General features: G+C 38.2%; 2 protein-coding genes across 2 annotated transcripts; both read right to left on the reverse strand.

The window, feature by feature from the left end:
- Positions 1-73: 73 nt before the first annotated feature.
- LOC141712197 (phospho-2-dehydro-3-deoxyheptonate aldolase 2, chloroplastic-like) lies at positions 74-3,999 on the reverse strand. Its single transcript, XM_074515038.1, has 5 exons — positions 3,452-3,999; positions 2,387-2,664; positions 1,658-1,934; positions 1,137-1,382; positions 74-511 (listed from the first exon to the last, which is right to left on the reverse strand). The coding sequence occupies exons 1-5, from the start codon at positions 3,887-3,889 to the stop codon at positions 248-250; spliced, it is 1,503 nt and encodes a 500-aa protein (XP_074371139.1). The 5' UTR covers positions 3,890-3,999; the 3' UTR covers positions 74-247.
- Positions 4,000-17,847: 13,848 nt separating this feature from the next.
- LOC141712198 (F-box protein FBW2-like) lies at positions 17,848-20,421 on the reverse strand. Its single transcript, XM_074515039.1, has 3 exons — positions 20,234-20,421; positions 19,171-19,511; positions 17,848-18,752 (listed from the first exon to the last, which is right to left on the reverse strand). Exons 2-3 carry the CDS (start codon positions 19,476-19,478, stop codon positions 18,110-18,112), a joined length of 951 nt encoding a protein of 316 aa, XP_074371140.1. The 5' UTR covers positions 19,479-19,511; positions 20,234-20,421; the 3' UTR covers positions 17,848-18,109.
- Positions 20,422-22,773: the final 2,352 nt, after the last annotated feature.

Consider the following 22,773-nt stretch of genomic DNA (forward strand, 5'->3'; position numbering starts at 1 on the left):
ACATACTGCAAAGGCAAAGCTTATAAAAGTATCAGTCTTACCTTTTCGGGTTTTTGCATTTGGCTCAAAAATATATTTCTTGCAGCCATAATGGCCTTTTATTTAAATCTTCCCACAAATGTAGTACAATCTAAACTTAAAACGTTGGCCATCCAGATTGAATTGGATAGTCAATCCCATGGACTTCTCAGTTCACAAAGTACCGCTCAACAAAAAGTAATGTAAGAGATGTAATTATACATCAAACCTAAATACTCGGGAATAGTGAGTTTGGAGATTTGATTCTCCTCCTCCTCAGTCGTTCAGCAACAATAAAGGCAAGCTCAAGTGACTGAGAAGCGTTGAGCCTTGGGTCACAGTGAGTGTGGTAACGAGCACTCAAGTCATCGTAAGTCACAGTTCGTGAGCCGCCAATGCACTCAGTCACATTCTGACCTGTCATCTCCAGATGAATACCTCCAGCATAGCTGCCTTCTTGCTCATGCACATCAAAGAAAGCTCGCACCTCGCTCTGCCACGACAAAAGCCATGTTCAAACCTATTATCGTTTAATTATACAGTTGCAGTTGCACCATTAATTCTGGTTTCACCATATGAAGATGTAGAGGAAATAATAATGCAAGATTCTCAGGCCTGATTCCTTATGTCATTTTTCCATATACCTCTCTCTTCCTCCAATTCTATCACTTGTATTTATAAAATCCATTAACTACGAACAGAAGAAAATGGAGTAATGTATAATTGTATATTACTATGAGTCTGCATATAAATACAGCACACTTAAAAAATATATAATTTTTTAAATTAAAGAGTCTGTTTGATTTCTAAAAACATGATAAACATTTGTATTCAGAAAAAAATTGAGCACCTGCATATGCCCACACACACTCAAACTCAACTGAGCATTATTGTGTTTTATCAAAGTCATTTCATTGTGGATGTGATCCTAACAATAGTACCTACTCCATTAATAGGTTTGTAACATAGAAACTTATCACTTTTCATACAGGTCTGTCGATGTAGTTTCCTAGAGGTTCACTGTTAAAACTAGAATTGAGGAAAATTATCAATACTTTTGGTGAGTTCGAAAATTTGAAATTAAAATGACCAAATAAGTTATTTCGAAAAGACCATACCAAAATTGCATCAAAGGGCCGTGTTTTGTGTCCGCTGGGTGCTTGGATGGTGTTTCCATGCATTGGATCACAGACCCAAGTCAAAATTTGTCCTGCTCCCCGCACTGCCCTGATCAAATGAGGTAGCTTGACTCTCATATTTTCAGCTCCCATTCTTACAATTACAGTGATCCTTCCAGCCTTATTACTAGGATTTAATATTTCAACAAGCTTAACTAGTTCTTTTGGATCCATTTTCTGGCTCACCTGCGAAACAAGTTTCAATATATATCATTTGGATGGTAGAAAGATATACCACATGAACAAGGCACCAAAACTGAAAAAGTATACATAAGCACTAGAACTGTACACATACAAAACAACTGTCAGATGGAAACATTAATGTGCTTTCCAACATCTCCTTGCTCAAAGAACAAGTGAAAGTGATTGCAAGAACAAAAACCAGTAACCTTTATATATTGTCAATGACTGAATTTAAGTAGTTGAGTCATTCAAATATGTAGAAAAGCATGGAATAATACCTTAATACCAAGGGGATTAGAAATTCCTCGTAAGAATTCTACATGTGCTCCATCTAGTTGCCTGGTCCGTTCGCCAACCCATACCATATGAGCAGAACAATCATAGTAAAGGCCAGTGGTTGAATCCTCTCTAGTGAGGGCCTGCTCGAAAGGTAAATGCAAACACTCGTGTGATGTCCAAAAGTTAGTTGTTGCCATGATAGGGTGGTCAGGGGTGATTCCTGCTGCAGCCATAAATCCCAAGGCCTCGTCAATCCTGCGAGCTAATTCCTGGTACCTGTGAATTGACAGAACATGAAACTGCCAGCCTTAGATTGACCTGAGATCTTACAATAATCATTCTCAAGTTAATTCGTGAAGTCTTATCCAGAATATCATATAACAATTTGAGGTGTCATTAAATGAAAAGAATTATCCTGAACACAAAACCTGAATATTAACATAGTACGAAGGCAGAAAACCCTAAAGTTTATAAGAACAACTGTGATGTTATAATTTCCCAAAAAAGAAGTGAGCAAGACAAGTGATCTTTGTGTAGATGAAGTGATGAATATACAACTCAACTCAGCAAACCCTCAATTTCAAATCAGTTTGATTCAATTACTTGAATCCTGAGGAATGTAGAGCATTTTCTGGGACTGGTACATATATAGCCACATAATCATGACCTGCGAAATGCACAAGCAAATAGAAACATAATAAACAAAAAGTGTTATGCTCTTCACTCACCTGTCTCCCTGCTCACTGTTTTCCACGAAGTCCAGATTCCATTGGGTGACTCTCTGCATTGCGGCATAACCTCCAGTGGCAAAAGCCCTTAGAAGGTTCAGAGTTGCCACAGATTGAGTATATGCCATCACTAGTCTTTCAGGGTCCGGAGTCCTTGATTTTAAATCAAAAACATCTGCATTTATGTTGTCTCCTTTGTAACTTGGCAATTTGACTCCATTCTTTTCCTCAAATGGGTCTGATCTAGGCTTGGCAAACTGACCCGCCATTCTTCCAACCTAGACATCCACAAAAACAGTTCAGCAATCCTTTAATATTTCAGTTGTACTCCAAAACATAAACTTATCAAGGAGTAAATTGCACTTTGCATCCCAAGAGTTTGGCACATAACAAAACTTGTGAGTGTGGAAAATTGCATCCCTTTGATTCAAAACCCGCTACACTTGCTTTTTCTGGCAGAATTTTTCAACTTAGAAACCTGCTACTTTTAAATGTGGCACCTTGCATATCTTAACTATAAAACTCACTACTTCTGATTCCTTAAATTTGGAAAGATGCCGGTCATTTTAAAAGAAAAATCGCCAAAGTGATGTAATATGTTGCATGTGACGAAGTTCAAACATGCAATACTGCCGTACTTAACTATGCTAATAAATTTAAAAAACAAAGTACCATGGAAATAATTATCTTATAGTAGAAATTTCAGAACCAATAATAACCTGCATAATCTAATTACATTAGATTTAAAAAATGGGACCGGTAAAGCAATATTTTTAGGGGGTAGCTGATATAATGTTCATGAATCAATCTTCAACAAAACCATAGGTTGACAAGGCACAAAGAATTGAAAAAACAATAAGGGTGAACATTTTCTCTATTTTCTGATTAAAATCATTAAATTCAATAATCAACCTAAATTAAAGTTGTGCAAGTATCCTCTATTCAAGTACAAGTATTTGAGTGCCCAAATATTCAACACAAGTATACATTTAACATTATGTAACACAAATATCCATGTTTCATAAACAACACATGAAAAATGAGCATAGTTAGGAATAAATAAACCTTAATAACAGGCACTTGGCCACCAAACATAAGCACAACACTCATCTGAAGCAGAACACGAAAAGTATCTCGAATATAAGTAGCACTAAACTCCTTAAAACTCTCAGCACAATCCCCGCCTTGCAACAAAAAAGCTTTCCCCATAGCAGCCTCACCTAATCTCTCTTCAAGCATCCTAGCTTCCCCAGCAAACACAATTGGCGGGAAACTCTCAAGTTTCTTGAGAACTTTATGAAGCTCGTACTGATCAGGGTATTCCGGTAATTGTAAAGCTTTCTTGGTTTTCCAGGACTCGAGACTCCATTTTAATGGGGTTTTGGTGGATTGAATGGCTGAGATTGAACGGTGGTGTGGGATTCTTGATGAATTTAAGGTTGTTGATTTGAAAGAGGGTGAGAGAGATGGACATGGGGTTATTATGTTTGTTGTAATGGACATTTTGAGTCGTGTTTCAGAGGATGTTTGGTTTTGGAAGTGTGGTGAATTATGGTATAGAGAGACAAGAGATATGTATGTATGTCTGTATGTTGTTTACGTATGACAATGTTCAGTGGCGGCTCGGGTTGCACATATCTGCTGGATATCTGGTATCTGAGATTTTTCCTTTCTTTTTCAATTTTTTTTTTAATTCCCGAAATAAATTTGTTATTTTTTTTGACAAAATAGATAGGATCTTTTAATTCAAAATGCTTTTTCTTAAGAAAGATATTCAGAATAATTAAAGAAAGATAATATGTATTCAAGTGAATACGATCCTATTGTCATTATATATTTTTAATAACTTTTTTTTTTAATTTTCTCACAAATTCAAAACTGTATTAATTATCCTCAAAATTCGTATCATGCTACGTAACTTTTATTGTTATAGCGTGATTAATCATTACCAAAACTGCCGGGAACTCATATAACATCTATACAAGTATATTTTTCTGTATTTCACGTAAGAAAGTTCGCTAATACCTCCTCATTCTACCTATATCTTCATAATGCCTCTAATTATTTTAAAAATAATATATAAGAATATTTACAAAACAAGCAAAATATAATTATATTTTTTAATTTTTGCTTTTAAAAGTAAAGAAGCACGTTGTTTATTAAATTATCTTCACTCGGTAATTAGAGTAAGTACAATAGTATTTTACTAAGTTTCTTCAAATATTATTAAAATATTTAGTAACTTTTAGTAGTTTAAAATATTATATTGCATGTGAACTTCAACAATATTACTTAAATTTGCTCATTATAGATATAATAATAATAATTTTAAATTTCACTAATAAAAAATTATAGAAAAGCGACGTAGATTTGAAGAAAAATAAATATTTAATTAATAAAAGTAAAATAAGAAAGGACCGGTGTTTTTCTTGAAACACAGAGATGTGATAAGTGTATTAAGTTAAAAGCAAGTCCAATAGCTCCAATAATGTCTTAGGGTCATTTGTTTTTGGCTTAATCCTTCTTCTCCAATAATGTCTTAGGGTCATTTGTTTTTGGCTTAATCCTTCTTAACCACTTATTGGATTCATTAAGCACAACTAGTTTATAGTCCGTGCTTTGCATACGGGTATTTTAAAAACTGTTTAATAAAATAAATAAATAAATTTATAATTAAAATTGAATAATATAATTCTGAAAGATTAAGTTATCTATATAATATAAGTGTATTACATCTATATATTATGATAAATTTAGTTAAGAACTACTTTCGTTACATAAGTTATTTTTATATTATACTCCCTCCGTCCCTTTCAATTGTTTACATTTTTTAGAGAGTGTCCGACACGTATTTTAAGGTGCATATTACGTATAGTTCTGTAATTGTTTTTTACAATTTCATTTTTCTGAATAAAAATTAATATATTTAACTTTTATTCAGAAAAAGAAAATTATAAAAATAAGTTACATAACTATACTTTTTATGCACCGTGTCGGACACTTCCCCAGAAATGTAAACAATTGGAAGAGACGGAGGGAATATATTTTATAAGATTATTTCTATAAATAGATCTGTCAGAATTTAAAGTTTACTTCAAATTTGTATTAAAAACTTACCTTAAGTAACATAATTTATATTTATAACTGTATTGCAAAGTTTCTATAATTAAAATGGGTCATAACAAAATATATGGATCTTTTATAAACCTAATATGAATACCAAACCTAAAAATGGATAGTCCGATGGGTCAAATTAAAGTTAAAAATTATATCCAAGCCAAAATATGGATACCAAACCTTAGGTATGGATTATCCAGCAATTTATAATATATAGATAAGATCATGTGGACATTGATTTATTTTGTCTTATTAATTAATATACTTCTTAACGATTCAAACTAGAATACATGGACGACGGCCTTCTGTATCCTTGATACTTACACATTTCATATCATATGCACACCTTTTCTTTTAATTATATATCATATAAAAAATAAAATTTATTATATATATAATTTGTATCAAATTTTGTTTGCAGCTCTTTTAAGAAAAGGATATCTCTAAATTATATAATTATTATGTTCTTTATTTTATATTTATATTATTACTATTATTATTATCTTTACAATAATAATAATTATCATTAATATCGTTGTTATATTGTTATTAGTTGTACTCAAGTGTTTAAAAATTCATTCCTCAAATTCTCCCATTTAGATTATTTAAGAAAATTATTTACCAAACAATCTTAATCTTAATATATTCAGAATCTTATTTATTCAGAAATTTTAATCATTCAGAAACAATAATTCAGAGTTTAACAAATGAGCCGTTAGTGGTTTATTATATCACTAAAACACTTCTTACATACCTTATCTTTAAGATATCACAAGTCATCCCTTATATTATTTTTATCAATAAAAAATTGATTTTCTCTTTTCTTTTTAGTTATTTTCTCTCTCTTCCTTTTATATCTCATTCAAATTTATTATTATTATTAATAAGGAATGAAGATAAAAAATATTGTTGGAATTGAAATTCAAAATTATGTCTTCAATTACTAAAACTTAATATTTTATAATATTTATGAAAAATTTATTAAGAAATTGTTGTACTTTCTCTAACACTCTTAACTTTTGAGGAACCATTATTTTTTGTCAAAATTCTTAATTTTATTTAGCGTCAAAATTCTTAATTATTTTAAGGTAGGACATTGTTATGGAATAAAAACTAATATATATGATTGTTGTATTTAGTACTAAGGAACGTGAGCTTCAAGGCTCGATTTGGCTGCTCTCGTGTTTCGTAGCTTAACTCTGCCTTTACGAGATGCCTACGTATCTCTGTGAATTAGAGAATCAAACCAAAAAACGTAGTTCTGATCTGTGGGGTGAGGCCCCTTATATAGATGTTGGGAGTCCTTGAATTGGACTTGGTATAGGAGACTTGGTGGGCAAGTCTCATAATTAGAATGGACTTTGGAGTACTAGATAGTAGGAAACTGATTCCTTATCCTTTTAGGTCCCCTTGAGGCTAATCTGCAAGGATTTATATCCTTATCGGGACTCTTCTCAATAGCTGATTTTTCCCTTATTAATTAATTACGAAATTAATTAATATACAGGGTTTTTGGGCCTTCTTTGTTCCATCTGGCCTGATCTGGTCCATCATACCTAAACAACATGCTAACCTTTCTGGTCTGAATATCATACATCTTCTTATTGGGTCTTGCAGCCCAAACTGTAATATTTAATTATGTAATCAGGATTTATTTATCCCTATCATTTGCCCCCCAACTTTTGGGAAACCGTATAAGATTTCGCGAAAGTTAAGTTCATTTATTCCCTTACAGGGTATCGTTTTGCGTAAAGTGTGGAGCGACCTACACGTTTACAACGATTTACTTCTATTCCTTTTATTCAGGAATTATCTTAATTTCCAGGAATTTTTCCTTGACTCCGGGATTTTTCCCTACTTTTCTGGATTTTTCCCTTAATTTCTGGGATTTATCCTTATTTTTCTGGATTTTTCCCTTAATTTCTAGGATTTATCCTTATTTCTGGGATTTTTCAGATTTCCAGCCCTTTTTCGACCAGGATCCTAGTCGAAATTTCGACCTGAATCCTAGTCGAGAATTCTCCGTTTCTCATGCTTCCTGGTCGAAGGATTTCGACTAGGATCTACGACCTGGTTTTCTACCAGGATCCTAGTCGATTTTCGACCTGGATTTTAGTCTAGGTTTTTTTTTAAAACCCCATTCTTGAAAAATGCGTGGTTCATTCGACCTCATTCCTGGTCGAAGTTTCGACCTCAATCCAGTTATGTGATACCTGTTATTTTCGGGTGTCTGCTCGAAAGATTTCGAGCAGGATTTACGACCTGGAATTCGACCTGAATTCTGGTCTTTTTTACCCGTTATTTTCGGGTACCTGCTCGAAAGATTTCGGGCAGGATTCACGACCTGGGTTTCGACCTGAATTCTGGTCTTTTTTACCCGTTATTTTCGGGTGCCTACTCGAAAGATTTCGGGTAGGATTCACGACCTGGTTTTCGACCTGAATTCTGGTCTTCCACTAGCCTTCTTCATTGGGCCTTACATCTTTTAGGGCTACAATTTAGGGTATTGTATTTTCCAAATCCTAATTGGATTTGGGCCTAGCCTTCTTTATTGGGCCTTATTAAATCTTACTGGGCCTCTTTATTGGGCCTTACTAAATCTTACTGGGCCTCTTTATTGATTTAGAATTCTCTAGAATTCCTTGGAATATTCTGGAATATTCCTTTTTCTGGGCTTTTTTCTTTGGGCCTCTATCCTTAATGGGCTTTTGTCCCTTCAACTTCCCTTTTCCTCTTATATAAAGGAGTGAGGAGAGGCTACTACTCCTCACTTTCTCATTTCTAAGTTCTTCTTCTTTCTCCCCCTGCCAAGATTCTTAGAGCAATAACAGCAAGTCGGAGTAGCAAAGCCTTTTTTAGGAGCACTTCTTCAGGTAAAATTCCTCCCTTTACTTCTTGTGCTTACTTTTACATTGTATGCACTTCTTCAGGTAAAATTCCTCCCTTTTTTCAGATGGCTGATAAGAAAATGACTCGTTTGGCCAAGATGAACGTGGCTAGAAAGTCCAATGAATTCCCTATTCGATCAAGGTACACTTCCTTGATCGACATGATCAACACCCAAGGGGATGAGTACCCGTCTGATGTGCATCTGGACGCGCACGACCATATTAGTGCCTTGCGGGATCCCAAGGAGCTGGAAAAGTTGAGCAGCTGTTTCAAAATCAAGGAACCTTTCAAGCTGGTTCTTGCAGGTCCGGCCGATAGGGCCTGCCAGTGGAAGAAGGACGCATTATGCGTCTATAGGGATACTCTAATGGCAGGTATCAGACTCCCTTTTCATCCGTTCATTCCTCTTTTGCTAGCTGATGTGGGCATCAGCCCTTGCCAACTCCCCCCTAATTCTTGGAGGCTCATTCTGTGCTATCTGTCGCAATATGCCAAGCACAATGTCCCCACTTCCGTTGCTGTTTTCAGAAAGATTTTCCAGTTCAAAAATAGCCCTGATAAAAGTCCGGGTTGGGTTTCTCTAAACCAGCACCCTACTATTCCCCACATTGTGAACGGGAAGTCCATCCCTGACAACAACTTGGGGTGGAAGAAAGATTTTTTGTTCGTCGTTTGGGAGGGTGGAGATTGGGGCACCCTATTTCGATCGTTTTTTGGGCTTGCCGTTGATGGGAGCCCAAACAATATAACTTTGTCTGAGGAGGAGGCTAGAGCTTTCAACGTCCTGACGCAAGATAATGGGACTTCCCATTCTTGGGACCTCATCAGGGAGACCGTTCTTGTAGAACGCGGCCTCTCTCCCGTCCCTAAGAAAAGTAAGTTTCCTCCCTTATATCACTTTTTTATTTCCTTCATTTTCTATTTTGCCGATTACTCAACTTACTTATCTTATTTGCTGCAGTGGCTGAGAAAATTGAGGAGGCCACCAAGCCTAAAGACCTGGAGACAACTAGGATGAAGCGTGCTGAAAGGTCTTTAAAGACCCGCGCCTTGGTGACCGCTTCCCGGAGTTCCTACTCCAAGCAATGGAACCAGGCGAAGAAGGCCCCAGCCAAGTTTTGCGCACCAAGCAGAGGCCAGAGGCCTATTTTTAACCTGCTTGGGGAATCCGGGGCAAGGATTCAATTGTTGGCAGCACGACGCTTGCCAAGGAATGGTCTAAGCATTCCATCTCCCCGGTGGACTATCAAGACTTTGCCCTTCAACAGGACTTAGAGGGGAACGAGCTTTTCGGAGCCCAGGCTTTGGCGACGGTACGTCCTTTTCCTATGCCCTTCATACTTGCCCTTTTTGATTTTCTTATCTCATACTTTTGCTGCTTCTCTTGTAGGCTAACGCCCACTTTCAAGGGGCGATTCACCAAGCCAAGGTTTGGAAGGTTGGCCTGGAGGACGCTAACAAGAAGTTGGAGGAGGCCAACCAGAAAATAGAGGCCCTTGAAGATCAACTTGCCTCTTCCACTTCTGACCTGGAAACGGCCCGGGCTGAAAATGTTATCCTGAAGGCTCAGAAGGATAAAGCCTTTGACGGCTGGATGGACACTCAGGAGTTCAAGGACTTAATGGTGGAGCACGATGCCCTCCTACACCCAGTTAGCTATAAAGAAGGCTGGGATGCTGCTGTGGAGGCCATCCAAGATGAATTTCCAAAAGTCCTCGAGCAAACCTCCTTTCCTTGCCATGTGCGAGTTCCAGAGCTTGGGGGTGTTACTGACAAGCTCGCTGATCTAATCAAGGGCGGCCCGTCAGGGAGCCAAGGCCACAAGAGGAAAAAACTCGAGTCCAGCTCTGGGGAGGAGGAGACTTCTTCCGAAGAAGATTATGAGCCTGCTGTGAAGAAGGTCAGGGTGGAAGAGCCTCCAAGGGCTGCGCCTCAGAATCCAGCGTCTCCCGCAGCATCCAAAGCATCCGAAGGCAGTTCTGATGGAACCTCTACGGGGACTTCTGAGGGGACGACTGAGACGTCCGAGGAGACTTCGGATAGTGGTTTCGAAGAATCCCAGCCTTCCGAGGCCTAAGTTTTTTTATTTATATCTTCTTTTTAGACAATATGTGAACTTTGTTTATATCAGAACTTGTTACCCTTCGGGGTTATTTCATATGCTGCTTTTCTTACTTGCCTCTTTCTACTTTATCTTTCCAATACTTAATATGCATTTAAACTTGAACTAATTGTCCCTTCGATTTGTGCAACGTGCACTCTTATAAAAGAATCCTTAAAGTCTTCCTTTTCTTTTCAATGATCAAAGCATGATTTTTTGTTAAAACCACAAAAAGTATTATCACAACTTTAAACATCCATAGGTTGAAATAATTTCGAACTCTTTAATATGAAGTCTGGTTTTTCAAAACCTTACATAGCATGGGTTCGACCCTAATCAATAATAACTCGACAATGTAAATTCTACTGGAATATAAAATCCTACGCAAGCAAAGCTTCAAGGTACTTTTCAACCTACTTGTCATCCAGACAAGTGAGAATCATATTCCAACTATCTTACACATAGTAAACCTTCAGGTTTTGTGCATGCCAGGTTCTCGGGACTTCAAAACCATCCATAGTCTCCAGCTTATAGGTTCCTCTACCCTAAACGCTCTTGACTCTGTACGGCCCTTCCCAATTTGGGGCAAGTTTCCCTTTCTGCCCTACACCAGAAGCTTCCACTTTCCTTAAAACCAAATCTCCTTGCTTGAAGAATCTTTCTTTAACCCTTAGGTTGTAATAAAACGAAGCTTTTTTCTGGTATTCTACTATATTCGCATGTGCCTCTTCTCGTACTTCATCAATTAGATCCAGGGCTAACCTCTGCCCTTCTTCATTTTCCTCTGCATTGAAGGCTTGAATCCTGGGGGAAGAATATGATATCTCTACAGGAACAACTGCTTCTGCACCATATGCTAACATGAAAGGAGTTGCTCCAGTAGTGACCCTACAGGTAGTCCTATAGGCCCATAATATGGGGAGTATCTCATCCACCCAGTTATTCCTTGACTTCTCGATCCTCTTCTTTAGCCCATCCAGGATTATCCGATTTACTACCTCTGCTTGCCCATTGGCTTGCGGGTGCGCCACAGAGGTGAACCATAACTCAATTTCATTTTCTTCGCAATACTTCTTAAATTCCTCGTTGTTGAACTGTGTTCCATTGTCAGTGACTAGGATATGGGGCATTCCATACCGGCACATAATATTTTCCCACAGTAATTATGGAACCTGCTTAGTCGTGATCTTGGCCAAAGGTTTGGCTTCAATCCATTTGGTGAAATAATCAATGGCTACAATCAGAAACTTCCTTTGTGTCGTGCCCATGGGGAAAGGTCCTAAAATGTCCATTCCCCACATAGCAAAGGGAATGGGCGAGTTGATAGAGGTCAGCATCTCGGGGGGTTGTCTAACAACAGGTGCATGCTTCTAACAGCGGTCACACTTCTTCACATATTCTTTGGCATCAGCCATCATTTCTGGCCAGTAAAAGCCTAAACGAGTTATCTTATGAGCCAAGGCCCTGCCCCCCAAGTGTTGTCCACAGATACATTCATGCACTTCTTCAAGAGCCAAGCGTGCCTCATCGGGCCCGAGACACCTTAAATAAGGAACCACGAAAGATCTTTTGTACAGAATCCCATCTATTAAAGAGTACCTTAGTGCTCGAACAATTAACTTCCGTGCTTCAGTTGCATCGCTTGGCAACCATCCGGTTTGAATGTGAGCCTTAATGGGATCAATTCATGACGTCCCCAGGCCTATAGGAGCCACTAGCTTAACATCTATGCTTCGTGTCTTCAAAACACGGAAGTACACACTTCCTGAACTTTCTTCTATCTCGGATGAAGCAAACTTTGATAACGCATCTGCCTTAGCATTTTCTTCCCTTAGAATGTGCTCAACATGACATTCATTAAATTGGGTCATCAGAGCCCTTACTAGGCGGACATACTTAGCCATCGTATCATCCCTTGCCTCAAATTCTCCCTTTACCTGGGATATGATCAGCTTCGAGTCTCCACGGACCTTTAAGTTTTTGACTTTAAGTGTCCCAGCTAGGCCAAAGCCAGCTATCAGGGCTTCATATTCTGCCTCGTTGTTTGTGGTTGGGAAGTCTAATTTCATGGCATACTCAATCGAGAACCCGTCAGGGCTTTGTAGAATCAATCCTGCTCCACTGGAGTTCATTTTTGATGTTCCATCAAAATAGAGAACCCAATATTCTTTTTCCTTATCATCCTTCTCTTTGCCCCCATTATCGACTCCCTTGTCTTGAGGTATGGTATCTTCCTGCCCCCCGACTTCTTGGTTGGGTATGGTACATTCCACCACGAAGTCAGCTAGTGCCTGGGCTTTTATTGCCGTACATGGCTTATACTTGAGATCGAACTCTCCCAGCTCTATTGCCCACTTAATCAATCTCCCACTTGCCTTGGGACTGTGAATGATATTTCTCAGGGGCTGATTTGTTAGCACCTCAATCTGATGAGCCTGAAAGTAAGGACGCAGCTTTCTCGAAGCCATTAACAAGGTTAGAGCAAATTTCTCAATAATTGAATAATTCAATTCAGCACCATGCAGAATTTTGCTGACATAGTATACTGGTTTCTGGACTTTCAGTTCCTCCTTAACCAACACCGCGCTCAAGGCACTATCTGAAACAGCCAAGTACAGGAATAAAACTTCACTCAAAACTGGCTTAGCCAACAACGGGGCTTGTGCCATATATTGCTTCAGTTCTTCGAAAGCCTTCTGGCTTTCTTCGCTCCATACAAAGTCCTTAATATTTTTTAGTGACTTAAAGAATGATAGAAACTTGTCTCCTGACTTGGAGATGAATCGTCCCAGCGCAGCAACCCTTCTTGTGAGCTTCCGAACATCCTTGACAGTTTTTGGTGGTTTCATGTCCAGGATTGCCTTTATTTTATCGGGGTTAGCCTCGATTCCTCTCTTTGAGACCATCAATCCCAAGAATTTTCCAGATCCTACTCCGAAAGCACACTTTGTAGGATTCAACATCATTTTGTGGTACCTCAGGATCTCAAAAGCTTCCCTCAAATGGGTTATATGATCAGTCTTTACTAGACTCTTGACTAACATGTCATCAACATAGACTTTCATAGTCTTACCAATAAGATCCTTAAAAATTTTATTTACCAACCTTTGATAGGTGGCTCCTGCATTCTTAAGACCAAACGCCATAACAAGATAACAATAAACACCAAAGTCAGTGATGAATGATACCTTTGGAATGTCATCCTTGTGCATCTTAATCTGACTGTATCCGCTAAATCCATCCATGAAACTCAGCATCTCATGCCCAGCAGTGGCATCAATCAAAGTATCAATCCTTGGCAACGGAAAAAAGTCTTTAGGGCATGCATCATTCAGGTCAGTGAAGTCTATACACATCCTCCACTTTCCATTAGCCTTCTTCACCATTACAGGGTTTGCTAACCATTCCGAAAATTGAATCTCCTCAATGAAACCAGCCTCTAAGAGCTTTTCTACTTCCTGTTTTATAGTCTCTTGTCTTTCGGGGGCAAAATTTCTTTTCTTTTGTTTTATTGTCTTCCTGCTTGGATCCACGTTTAACTTATGAGTAATCAGCTCCGGGTCTATGCCTGACATATCAGCTGCTGACCATGCAAACACATCACTATTTTCTTGCAAAAATTTCACAAACTTCCCTCTAAGGGGCTCCTCTAATGTGGCTCCAATGAAAGTCATCCTTTCAGGATTCTCGGGGTCTAAAAGAATCGAAACCAAGTCTTCTGCTGGCTTTCCTCTCTTCTCATCGTTTTCTCGGATATCCATATCTTCAATAGGAAGAACCTGCCCCCAGCTCCATCTGCCCTCAAAGAGGCCACATAACTGCTTCTTGCCATTTTTTGATCTCCTCTTTCTTCTCCAATCCCATCTCGAGTTGGAAATTTCATAACTGAACGATAAGAAGAAGGGACTGCCTTAAAGGCATGTATACCTGTTCTTCCCATGATAGCGTTGTTGGTCGAACTAGCCTTCACCACCACAAAGTCCAATATCTATGTTGCTTGCCTTGGTTCCTGTCCTATGGTTGTTGGCAACTTGATTATTCCTTCTACGGGATATTCCACTCCTACGAATCCATATATCGGCATGTCGGTTGGGGTCAATTGGGAGTCATTATATCCCATCCTTAAAAAAGTATCATGGAGCAAAATATCCACTGAAGCTCCATTATCCACAAGGACCCTTCTTATCGGGCTGTTCCCTATTATCGGGGTTATGACCAACGGGTCGTCATGGGGAAATTTCACACCATCCATATCAGAATCATCAAAAGACATTATTACTCCTGTCCTAGCCCTCTTCGGGGCTTCCCCAATAATATGCATAACTTCTTGAGCATACGCTTTTCTGGAGTTCTTGGATAACCCTGCAGCAGTTGGTCCTCCAAAAATTGTGTTGATCACAGGCCCTCGTGGACGTGGTCCTCTGAAAATTGAATTTATCACCGGTCCCCTAGGTTGGGGATTTCTCCCCTGATCTTCTTGATCTCTCATTCGGTCATCGAAGTTCCTTCTCACGTTGTTGTTTCTATCCCCTCCTTCTCCAGTATATTTGTTCAATCTTCCTTTTCGAATTAGAAACTCAATTTCGTCTTTCAATTGCCTACACTCATCGGTGTCATGGCCAACATCTTTGTGAAATCTGCAATATTTGCTCTTATCTAGCTTGGCGGGATCAGCCTTCAAGGGCTTAGGCCAACGAATATCTCTATCTTTCTCAATCTCCATCAAAATCTGGCTTCTAGGAGCATTTATCTTAGCGTATTCAGTGAACTTTTGCCCAGGTCCTCCCTTCTTGGGGGTTGAATCAGAATTTTGTTCGGTTCTAGGATACTTATCCTTCGTAATATACTCCAAATCAGTTTTCCGCTTCTTGCCTCCAGTGGGCTCATTACTTACTACGGTCTTCCTCATGCTTTCTTCAACCTTGATATACTTCCCTGCCCTCTCCTGGAGCTGCAACATGCTTTCAGGGGGACGTTTGGCCAAGGACATTTTAAAAAACTCATCCCTAGTTCCTTGTTGCAGTGCTATCATGGTTACCTTATCATCAAGATCTGGGACTTTTAAAGCCTCCTTTGTGAAACGATTCAGGTAATCTCTCAGAAATTCCTTTGCTCCCTGCACAATACTCATAAGAGATGCTGAACTTTTCTCATGGACTCTCCCACTGATGAACTGCTTAATAAAAGCCTGACTTAACTCTCTGAACGACCCAATGGAGTTTGGGGGCAAGCGACTATACCACCTCTGAGCCATACCCGACAGGGTTTGAGGGAAGACCCGACACTTAATAGCGTCATTCACGGGTTGCAGCGGCAGTGCATTAGAGAACGTTTTAACATGATTAGCGGGATCTCCTGTGCCATCATAGGATTTAATAGTTGGCATCTTGAACTTCCTTGAGATGTGGGCATTCATTATCTCTTCAGTAAAGGGCGGAGTAGGATCATCAGGATCTCCAAGGGGAAGAAGATTGCTTGGATCAGTCATTGAGACAACAACCCTTCTCCGTACCGGACCATCCAGGTCTATGATAGGAGGAGGATTCCTCCCCCTAGGGGGCATCTGGGGTCTGTTGGTCTGGTGCGTCTCCAAGTCGCGCCTCAGCCTTTGAATCTCAGCCTCATGAGCCCTGATTCTTTCCTGCACTTCTTGGGGATTCGCCCCTTGGGTGCTTTGAGGGCGTTGTCTCCTTCTTGGGGCCACTTCATCATCCGAAGATTCAGAGTCTCTCTCAGTATAAGGGCCAGAAAATTTCCGATCCTCGGGGATATGAGCCAAACCTTGTATATAGGGGGGCGATTGCCCTCGCGCTTCACTTCGTCCAGCATGTCCACTTCCTCCAACCTCGGGGTAAAGGGGCATCCCATAAGGGTGGTTAGTAGTAACAACAGTTGAATATTCATACCCGACAGGTCGAGAATTCACAGGTATATGTACTTGTTGAACTTGAGGATTCGTACCTTGAATAGTCGGGGGAGCCGTCCCTTGTGGCTGAGGTTGAGTTGCCCCTATCTGGGCTTCCCCTTGAGTAGATACATAAGTTGAGTGGGGAGGAATCTCCACGGTTGACGAAATCACCTGGGTTGTCCCCGATGGTGTTCCTTCCTCTAGAGCTCTAATTGTTCTCCGTGTTCTCGCCGTGGTTGTTGTTGTGCTTCCCACAGACGGCGCCAAATGTTATGGATTAAAAACTAATATATATGATTGATGTATTTAGTACTAAGGAACGTGAGCTTCAAGGCTCAATTTGGCTGCTCTCGTGTTTCGTAGCTTAACTCTGCCTTTACGAGATGCCTACGTATCTCTGTGAATTAGAGAATCAAGCCAAAAAACGTAGTTCTAATCTGTGGGGTGAGGCCCCTTACATAGATGTTGGGAGTCCTTGAATTGGACTTGGTATAGGAGACTTGGTGGGCAAGTCTCATAATTAGAATGGACTTTGGAGTCCTACATAGTAGGAAACTGATTCCTTATCCTTTTAGGTCCCCTTGAGGCTAATCTGCAAGGATTTATATCCTTATCGGGACTCTTCTCAATAGCTGATTTTTCCCTTATTAATTAATTACGAAATTAATTAATATACAGAGTTTTTGGGCCTTCTTTGTTCCATATAGCCTGATCTGGTCCATCATACCTGATCAACATGCTAACCTTTCTGGTCTGAATATCATACATCTTCTTATTGGGCCTTGCAGCCCAAACTGTAATATTTAATTATGTAATCATGATTTATTTATCCCTATCAGACATGTATACTCATATTTTGACAAGAAAAATACTCTCTGAACCATTATTTTTTTGTTAAAATTCTTAATTTTATTTAGTGTCAAAATTCTTAATTATTTTAAGGTAGGATATGTATACTCATACTCTAACAGGAAAAATACACTATGAACCATTATTTTTTTGTTAAAATTCTTATTTAGTGTCAAAATTCTTAATTATTTTAAGGTAGGACATGTATACTCATACTCTAACAAGAAAAATACTCTATGAACCATTATTTTTTTGTTAAAATTCTTATTTTTATTTAATGTCAAAATTCTTAATTATTTGAAGGCAGGACATGTATACTCATAATAAAAATACTCTCTGAACTTCCCTCGGAGGGGTGAGCAAGAAAGTTTACCAGTACCTCTTTTGTCGTTATACATATCATCATTATGCCTAAAATTATTTTAAAAAGAAAACATACGCAGAATTTAGGCATTAGATACAATAATAGTGCTTCTTTTTATCAACCAGGGTTAACATTTACCATCTCTTTCTCTATGGAATTGTGGTATGGGCCGTGCGGCCTAAACGACGTTGGTGTTCCATACAATTTACAAAGCACTTGGGCAAATACAAGCATATGAAACTTTACAGCATTAATTGTATACGTAGAATTTGACAGAAAATGAACATAGTAGATATTTCTCTTAAAAAACTCTCATACACAATGACGTGACCCCAGAATTTTGCAACTTGATGTTGCTCTTGTTTCAAATCAAATCATAATATGTGAAAATTTTGCATGATTAATTTTTTAAAATCCTCCATACATCCTAACATGCAACATGAACCTCAAACTCCAGATGTAAACTTCCATCGAGCACCTTTTAAAAGGATAATTTTAAGGGGATTGCGGCCAATCAAATCCAGCATCCTGGGCATCAGGACCATTGTAAAACCGCATTTCTACATTATCGATACTCTGTTCATCTTCTGAAAGCCCATCTAAGTAAATATCAGTGTCGCCGGCCACAAAATCCCACGCCAGATATCCAGAAGAACTAGAATAATCCGAGCAAGCATCCCAACTACTTACCTCAGGACAGTAATCGACGACAAGGGGTCCAACAACCTTTAGCCCAGGGAATTTTTTAACAAATTTCTCATCTAGATTGACATCCCAACATCCTCGGATATCCAGTAATGTGAGCAGCCTACAGTTTGTTAATATCTCAATTACACTAAAAGTGCTGACTAGTAGATAGGCAATCTCAAGGTGTTCGAGTTTGGGCATTGAAGCGGCTATGGCAAGAGCCTCGTCATCTTGGGATATCTTTCCTATCACCTCTAGTGGGTGCATTATTCTGCGCAATTTACTGAGAAACTGACAGTGCTTTCCAATCGCCTCTAGACCTGGGGCTCCAATATTTATGCAGTAACTCAAATCTAAAGAGGTGATTGAAGAGAACTTCCCGGCAACTTGTTTCATGATGGAGTCGCTTATCGTACTTCTTGAGATGCGTAAAGTCTGAAGAGACTTGGCACTAGCAATCAATGCAAGACAAGGATAAACAATAATAAGAAATGACAAATATGATTCTCTCAAGGCCTAAAGAACCAAAATGTATAGTGTTTAAATTATCAGTATCATGTTCTGTTTTAGTTTAAAAGAATTACATCCATACAATTAGTTTCGAAACAAGCTATAGCCTTTGTAAAGTACAACATACCTTTAAATTCATGAAATCACGTTCCATGATTCCTAAACATTTTAGAGTGTAAGGTACTTGTAATTTTCAAGATCATAACACGTGTATCAAGCAGGGACAACCAAATTTTGTTATGATTGCTAATGAACTTCCAAAGTCAACCTAATGTATTGCAATATGCAAACAGGGGCACCTCAATTTGAATACATGATCGTCATTGTAAAATAGTATGAAATAGTTTTTATGTACTTACTGGACTGAAATGAAGCAAAGCATTTGATCACTGGAGAGGCCAGAAACACAGAGTTTGCGGAGTGAACCACAACTACGTCTAATTAGCATTTGAAGCATTTTATCAACGTTTTCAGGTCGCTGATACCGACTCCACTCTTCAATATCTATCTCTTGCCAGCAATAAGGCCCACTGACTGCTCTTCCCCATGATTTGCATACCCTTGGGACAACAGTAAGCACTTCTTGAAGGGAAAGATTATCAAATATAAGGCCAAGTGCATCCGGTAATAGTTCATCCCAACATCTAACATTGCATCTTTCATCCATTTACTTCTCTTCCTACTTGATTTTTTTAATGTTCTGTCAAACATAGCAATGAGGAGATTGCAATTAAAAAGGAACAATTTAAAGCCTAAATAAAGATCAAGAAGCTGAATATCACAAGAAGATAGATTAACTTATCAACTATTATTTCCAGTTATTTTGATACAAGTAAACAAGAAATTGAACATCAAGCTATTTTTTTTTCTTAATGTCTTTCTAATGAGAGGCTTTTCAAGATAAATTAAGCTATATCTGAAAGACTGAAACAACTGAACCAATGAGATACAAATCATAATATACAACGAACAATCTAACACAGAAACAATAAAATTACAAGACAGAAACGCTTAATGATAAAGCACTGAATCATTCACCCAGGTGCATAGATTGAAGAAACATATCAAAAGAAGGCATACTATTGTGATATATAGTATTGTGATACAGATCAATGAGACTGCAGTAAAACAAGATATACTTTTTAGAAGTGGTTTGAGAAGTAAAACTAGAGAGTTAAAATTGCAACTTCAATAAAAATTCACAGAAAGAAAATAATACCAATAAAAGCAAAACAAAACATAGGTAAAACTTAATTGCTACACAGCAAACAAACTTCAAGAAAACTAGAAATGCAATTCAATCAATCCAGCTTACCTGCATAAAATTTATCAAAAAGAAAATTGGAACAAGTCTGCACACACACACACACACACACACTAACTACAAGTCTATGTTTCTAAAGAGATGGAGAACAGGATTACCAGCTTTAAGTTAGAAGTGGAGTTGATCTAAAGGAGAACTGGTTTACTTGTTACTATATCTCGAATGTAGTTAACATGGGAGTCTTGATTTGAGTACTTTTTGTGAGATATATGTACAGTAGACAGTACTAGAGTTTCTATCTTTTATGAATCATCTTGTAGATAGTTAATAGTACTATGGTTTCTGTATTCCTGTGACTACTTTTATACACTTCTTTCTGTGTGTTGAACCGTTAATGTCACCTTTTGTACTTTACATACCATTTTATTTTAAACACTCTTCTGTTCTAATTTTTATCAATAACCTTTTATTTAAAATAATAAAAATTGTTATACATTTTTTTTTGACAAAGACAGAGATCATCTGAACCATAGATCACATATTCGATTTTTTTGTACCGTAGACCACATCTTCGATTTTTTCAATTATAATTTGTAATGTCCTTGTGACTTATAGGATAAAAACTTAGAGCAGATGCAATAACGAGTGTTTTGGAATTTGTACGGATATGTAGTATAGCTATTAAGTATAAGAATCAGATTATCCTCAGCTCGGATTTTACAATGACAAGGGAAGAAAGATGGAAATGTCAAATGCCATTAAACAATTAGCAAAGTCATAACTTATGCCATCTTATATGCCAATTTTCGATTTATGCGTATTGTTTTCTGGTATAATTTTAAAGAACATCAGTAGGTTTTACTCCTTATTCGGCTACTTATTTTGTTATTCTTACCGTCGTCCGACATGCATCTTGCCTTAATTTATAATTAGTTCTCGGTCAAATACTTGGTAAATATTTATGCGTAGATTTCACATGTAACACAATTTAAGGCACGCCTTGTCTGAATGGAAATCAGAAATTTTGCTACTTATTTCTACCTGCTACAGAGTGTGTCGTCCATAAGCTCATTGTATCAGAAATAGCAGGATAAGAAGGCAAAGTAATGACCCCCTCAGAGTGTGGCACAATTTTAGAAGATACTTGCTGGAGCCAATTCTCTGTTGGTAAATTTTCTCTGTAATTTTTGAACGACAGCATTGATGGCGCTATTGCATTCACCGCCCTGACCCTGATATTATATGACGCACATTCAAGTGCCAGAACCGTGGTCAAGATATTATATCATACTGAACTTGTAAGCAACAGTTCAGTGGCTACACTCCTTTTTCGTCCGAGTGCACTTGAAATGTTGATGATGGTATTAGAGATAATCAAGATCATGCTGATAAAAACAAATCAAATCAATATCAGTGTCACAATTAAGCAATGATTTAGTAATTGTATATGTGTTAGAGTTTCCCTGTCTAGTCCGCTAAAATATTGTCGGAATGATATCTATGATAATATGATTGATATAGCAGCCGTAAATTAGCAGTAATTTAGCTTGACAATTTGTATATATGTATTCATTGTCAAATGAATGAGAATCACTCTTCCTCAATTTTTACATGGTATCAGAATTCAATTGATCCTTTCTATCTCTCTAATTTCTTTGTCTTTTCTTCGCACTTCCTCGTGGCCAACAATGGAGATTCATCTTTTATTTCTAATACCGATGAACCAAGCAAACCTCTTACTATCATCACTTTTAAAAATTCTATCAAACTTACACCCACAAATTACCTTGCCTAGAAAGCACAGATTGAGGCTATTCAAATAGGCTTTCATTTATACTGATTTATTGATGGCACTACTCTATGTCCTCCCTTTACAATCACATCTGATTTTAAGACTATACTTAACCCTGTCTATTCAGTATGGATTGGTCAAGACAAACTCATCTTTGGTGCACTTGTTTGCACACTTACACCCACTCTTGTTCCTCTCATCTCTCGAGCATCAACGTCCCGTGCTGTCTGCAAAACTCTTGCATCAACCTATGCCAATCTATCACGTGGTCATATCAATCAGCTCAAGGACCGACTCAATAACATAACCAAATCTCCCACTCAACCCATTATAAATACATGCAATCCATCAAAGTCTGCACCGACCAACTTGCACTTTTTGAAAAATCTATAGATCCCGAAGACATCATAAAAAACGTTCTCAACCTTGACTATGAAGTCTTTAAACGCATCATTCATGCTGTGAATGCACGCGATACACCCATCCTTTTTGAAGAACTTCGTGAGAAACTTATTAATCTTGAATTTACTATCAAAAATCAACAAAACACCAATACCTCATCTTTCTCAACCACCGTCCATGCAACTCAAACTCGATTCTTCAACCAGAGAATCGTTCCTCGCGCCCTTCAAATGATGGATTACTTCCCACCCCTCCACATGGATCTTCTCGTCTATCTCGCAAATATGAAGGTACTTGTCAATGAAGTCTTACTCGAGGTCACTATGCATCTCAGTGTTCTGTCTTTAAGCAACTATTTCCTAATATTGTTTTTCCATCCGGACATACCACTGCTCCCAGTGTTCGTCCCAATCGATAACCTCGTGTCACTCAACCCGGGTATCAGGCTCCACAAGCACATCAGCCTCCACAAGTGCATGCTGCCACAACCATGTCCGCTCCTTC

Source organism: Apium graveolens, chromosome 3, assembly GCF_009905375.1.
Source record: "Apium graveolens cultivar Ventura chromosome 3, ASM990537v1, whole genome shotgun sequence".
In the NCBI taxonomy this organism is placed as follows: domain Eukaryota; kingdom Viridiplantae; phylum Streptophyta; class Magnoliopsida; order Apiales; family Apiaceae; genus Apium; species Apium graveolens.

Coding starts and splice junctions, on each gene's coding strand:
- LOC141712197 (XM_074515038.1), bottom strand. CDS start 3,889: ATGTCCATTACAACAAACATAATAACCCCATGTCCATCTCTCTCACCC. Junction 2,665..3,451: donor GCCAAGTGCCTGTTATTAAG/GTTTATTTATTC, acceptor GTGGATGTCTAG/GTTGGAAGAATGGCGGGTCA. Junction 1,383..1,657: donor CTAATCCCCTTGGTATTAAG/GTATTATTCCAT, acceptor CTTGTTTCGCAG/GTGAGCCAGAAAATGGATCC.
- LOC141712198 (XM_074515039.1), bottom strand. CDS start 19,478: ATGGATGAAAGATGCAATGTTAGATGTTGGGATGAACTATTACCGGAT. Junction 18,753..19,170: donor CTTTGCTTCATTTCAGTCCA/GTAAGTACATAA, acceptor ATTGATTGCTAG/TGCCAAGTCTCTTCAGACTT.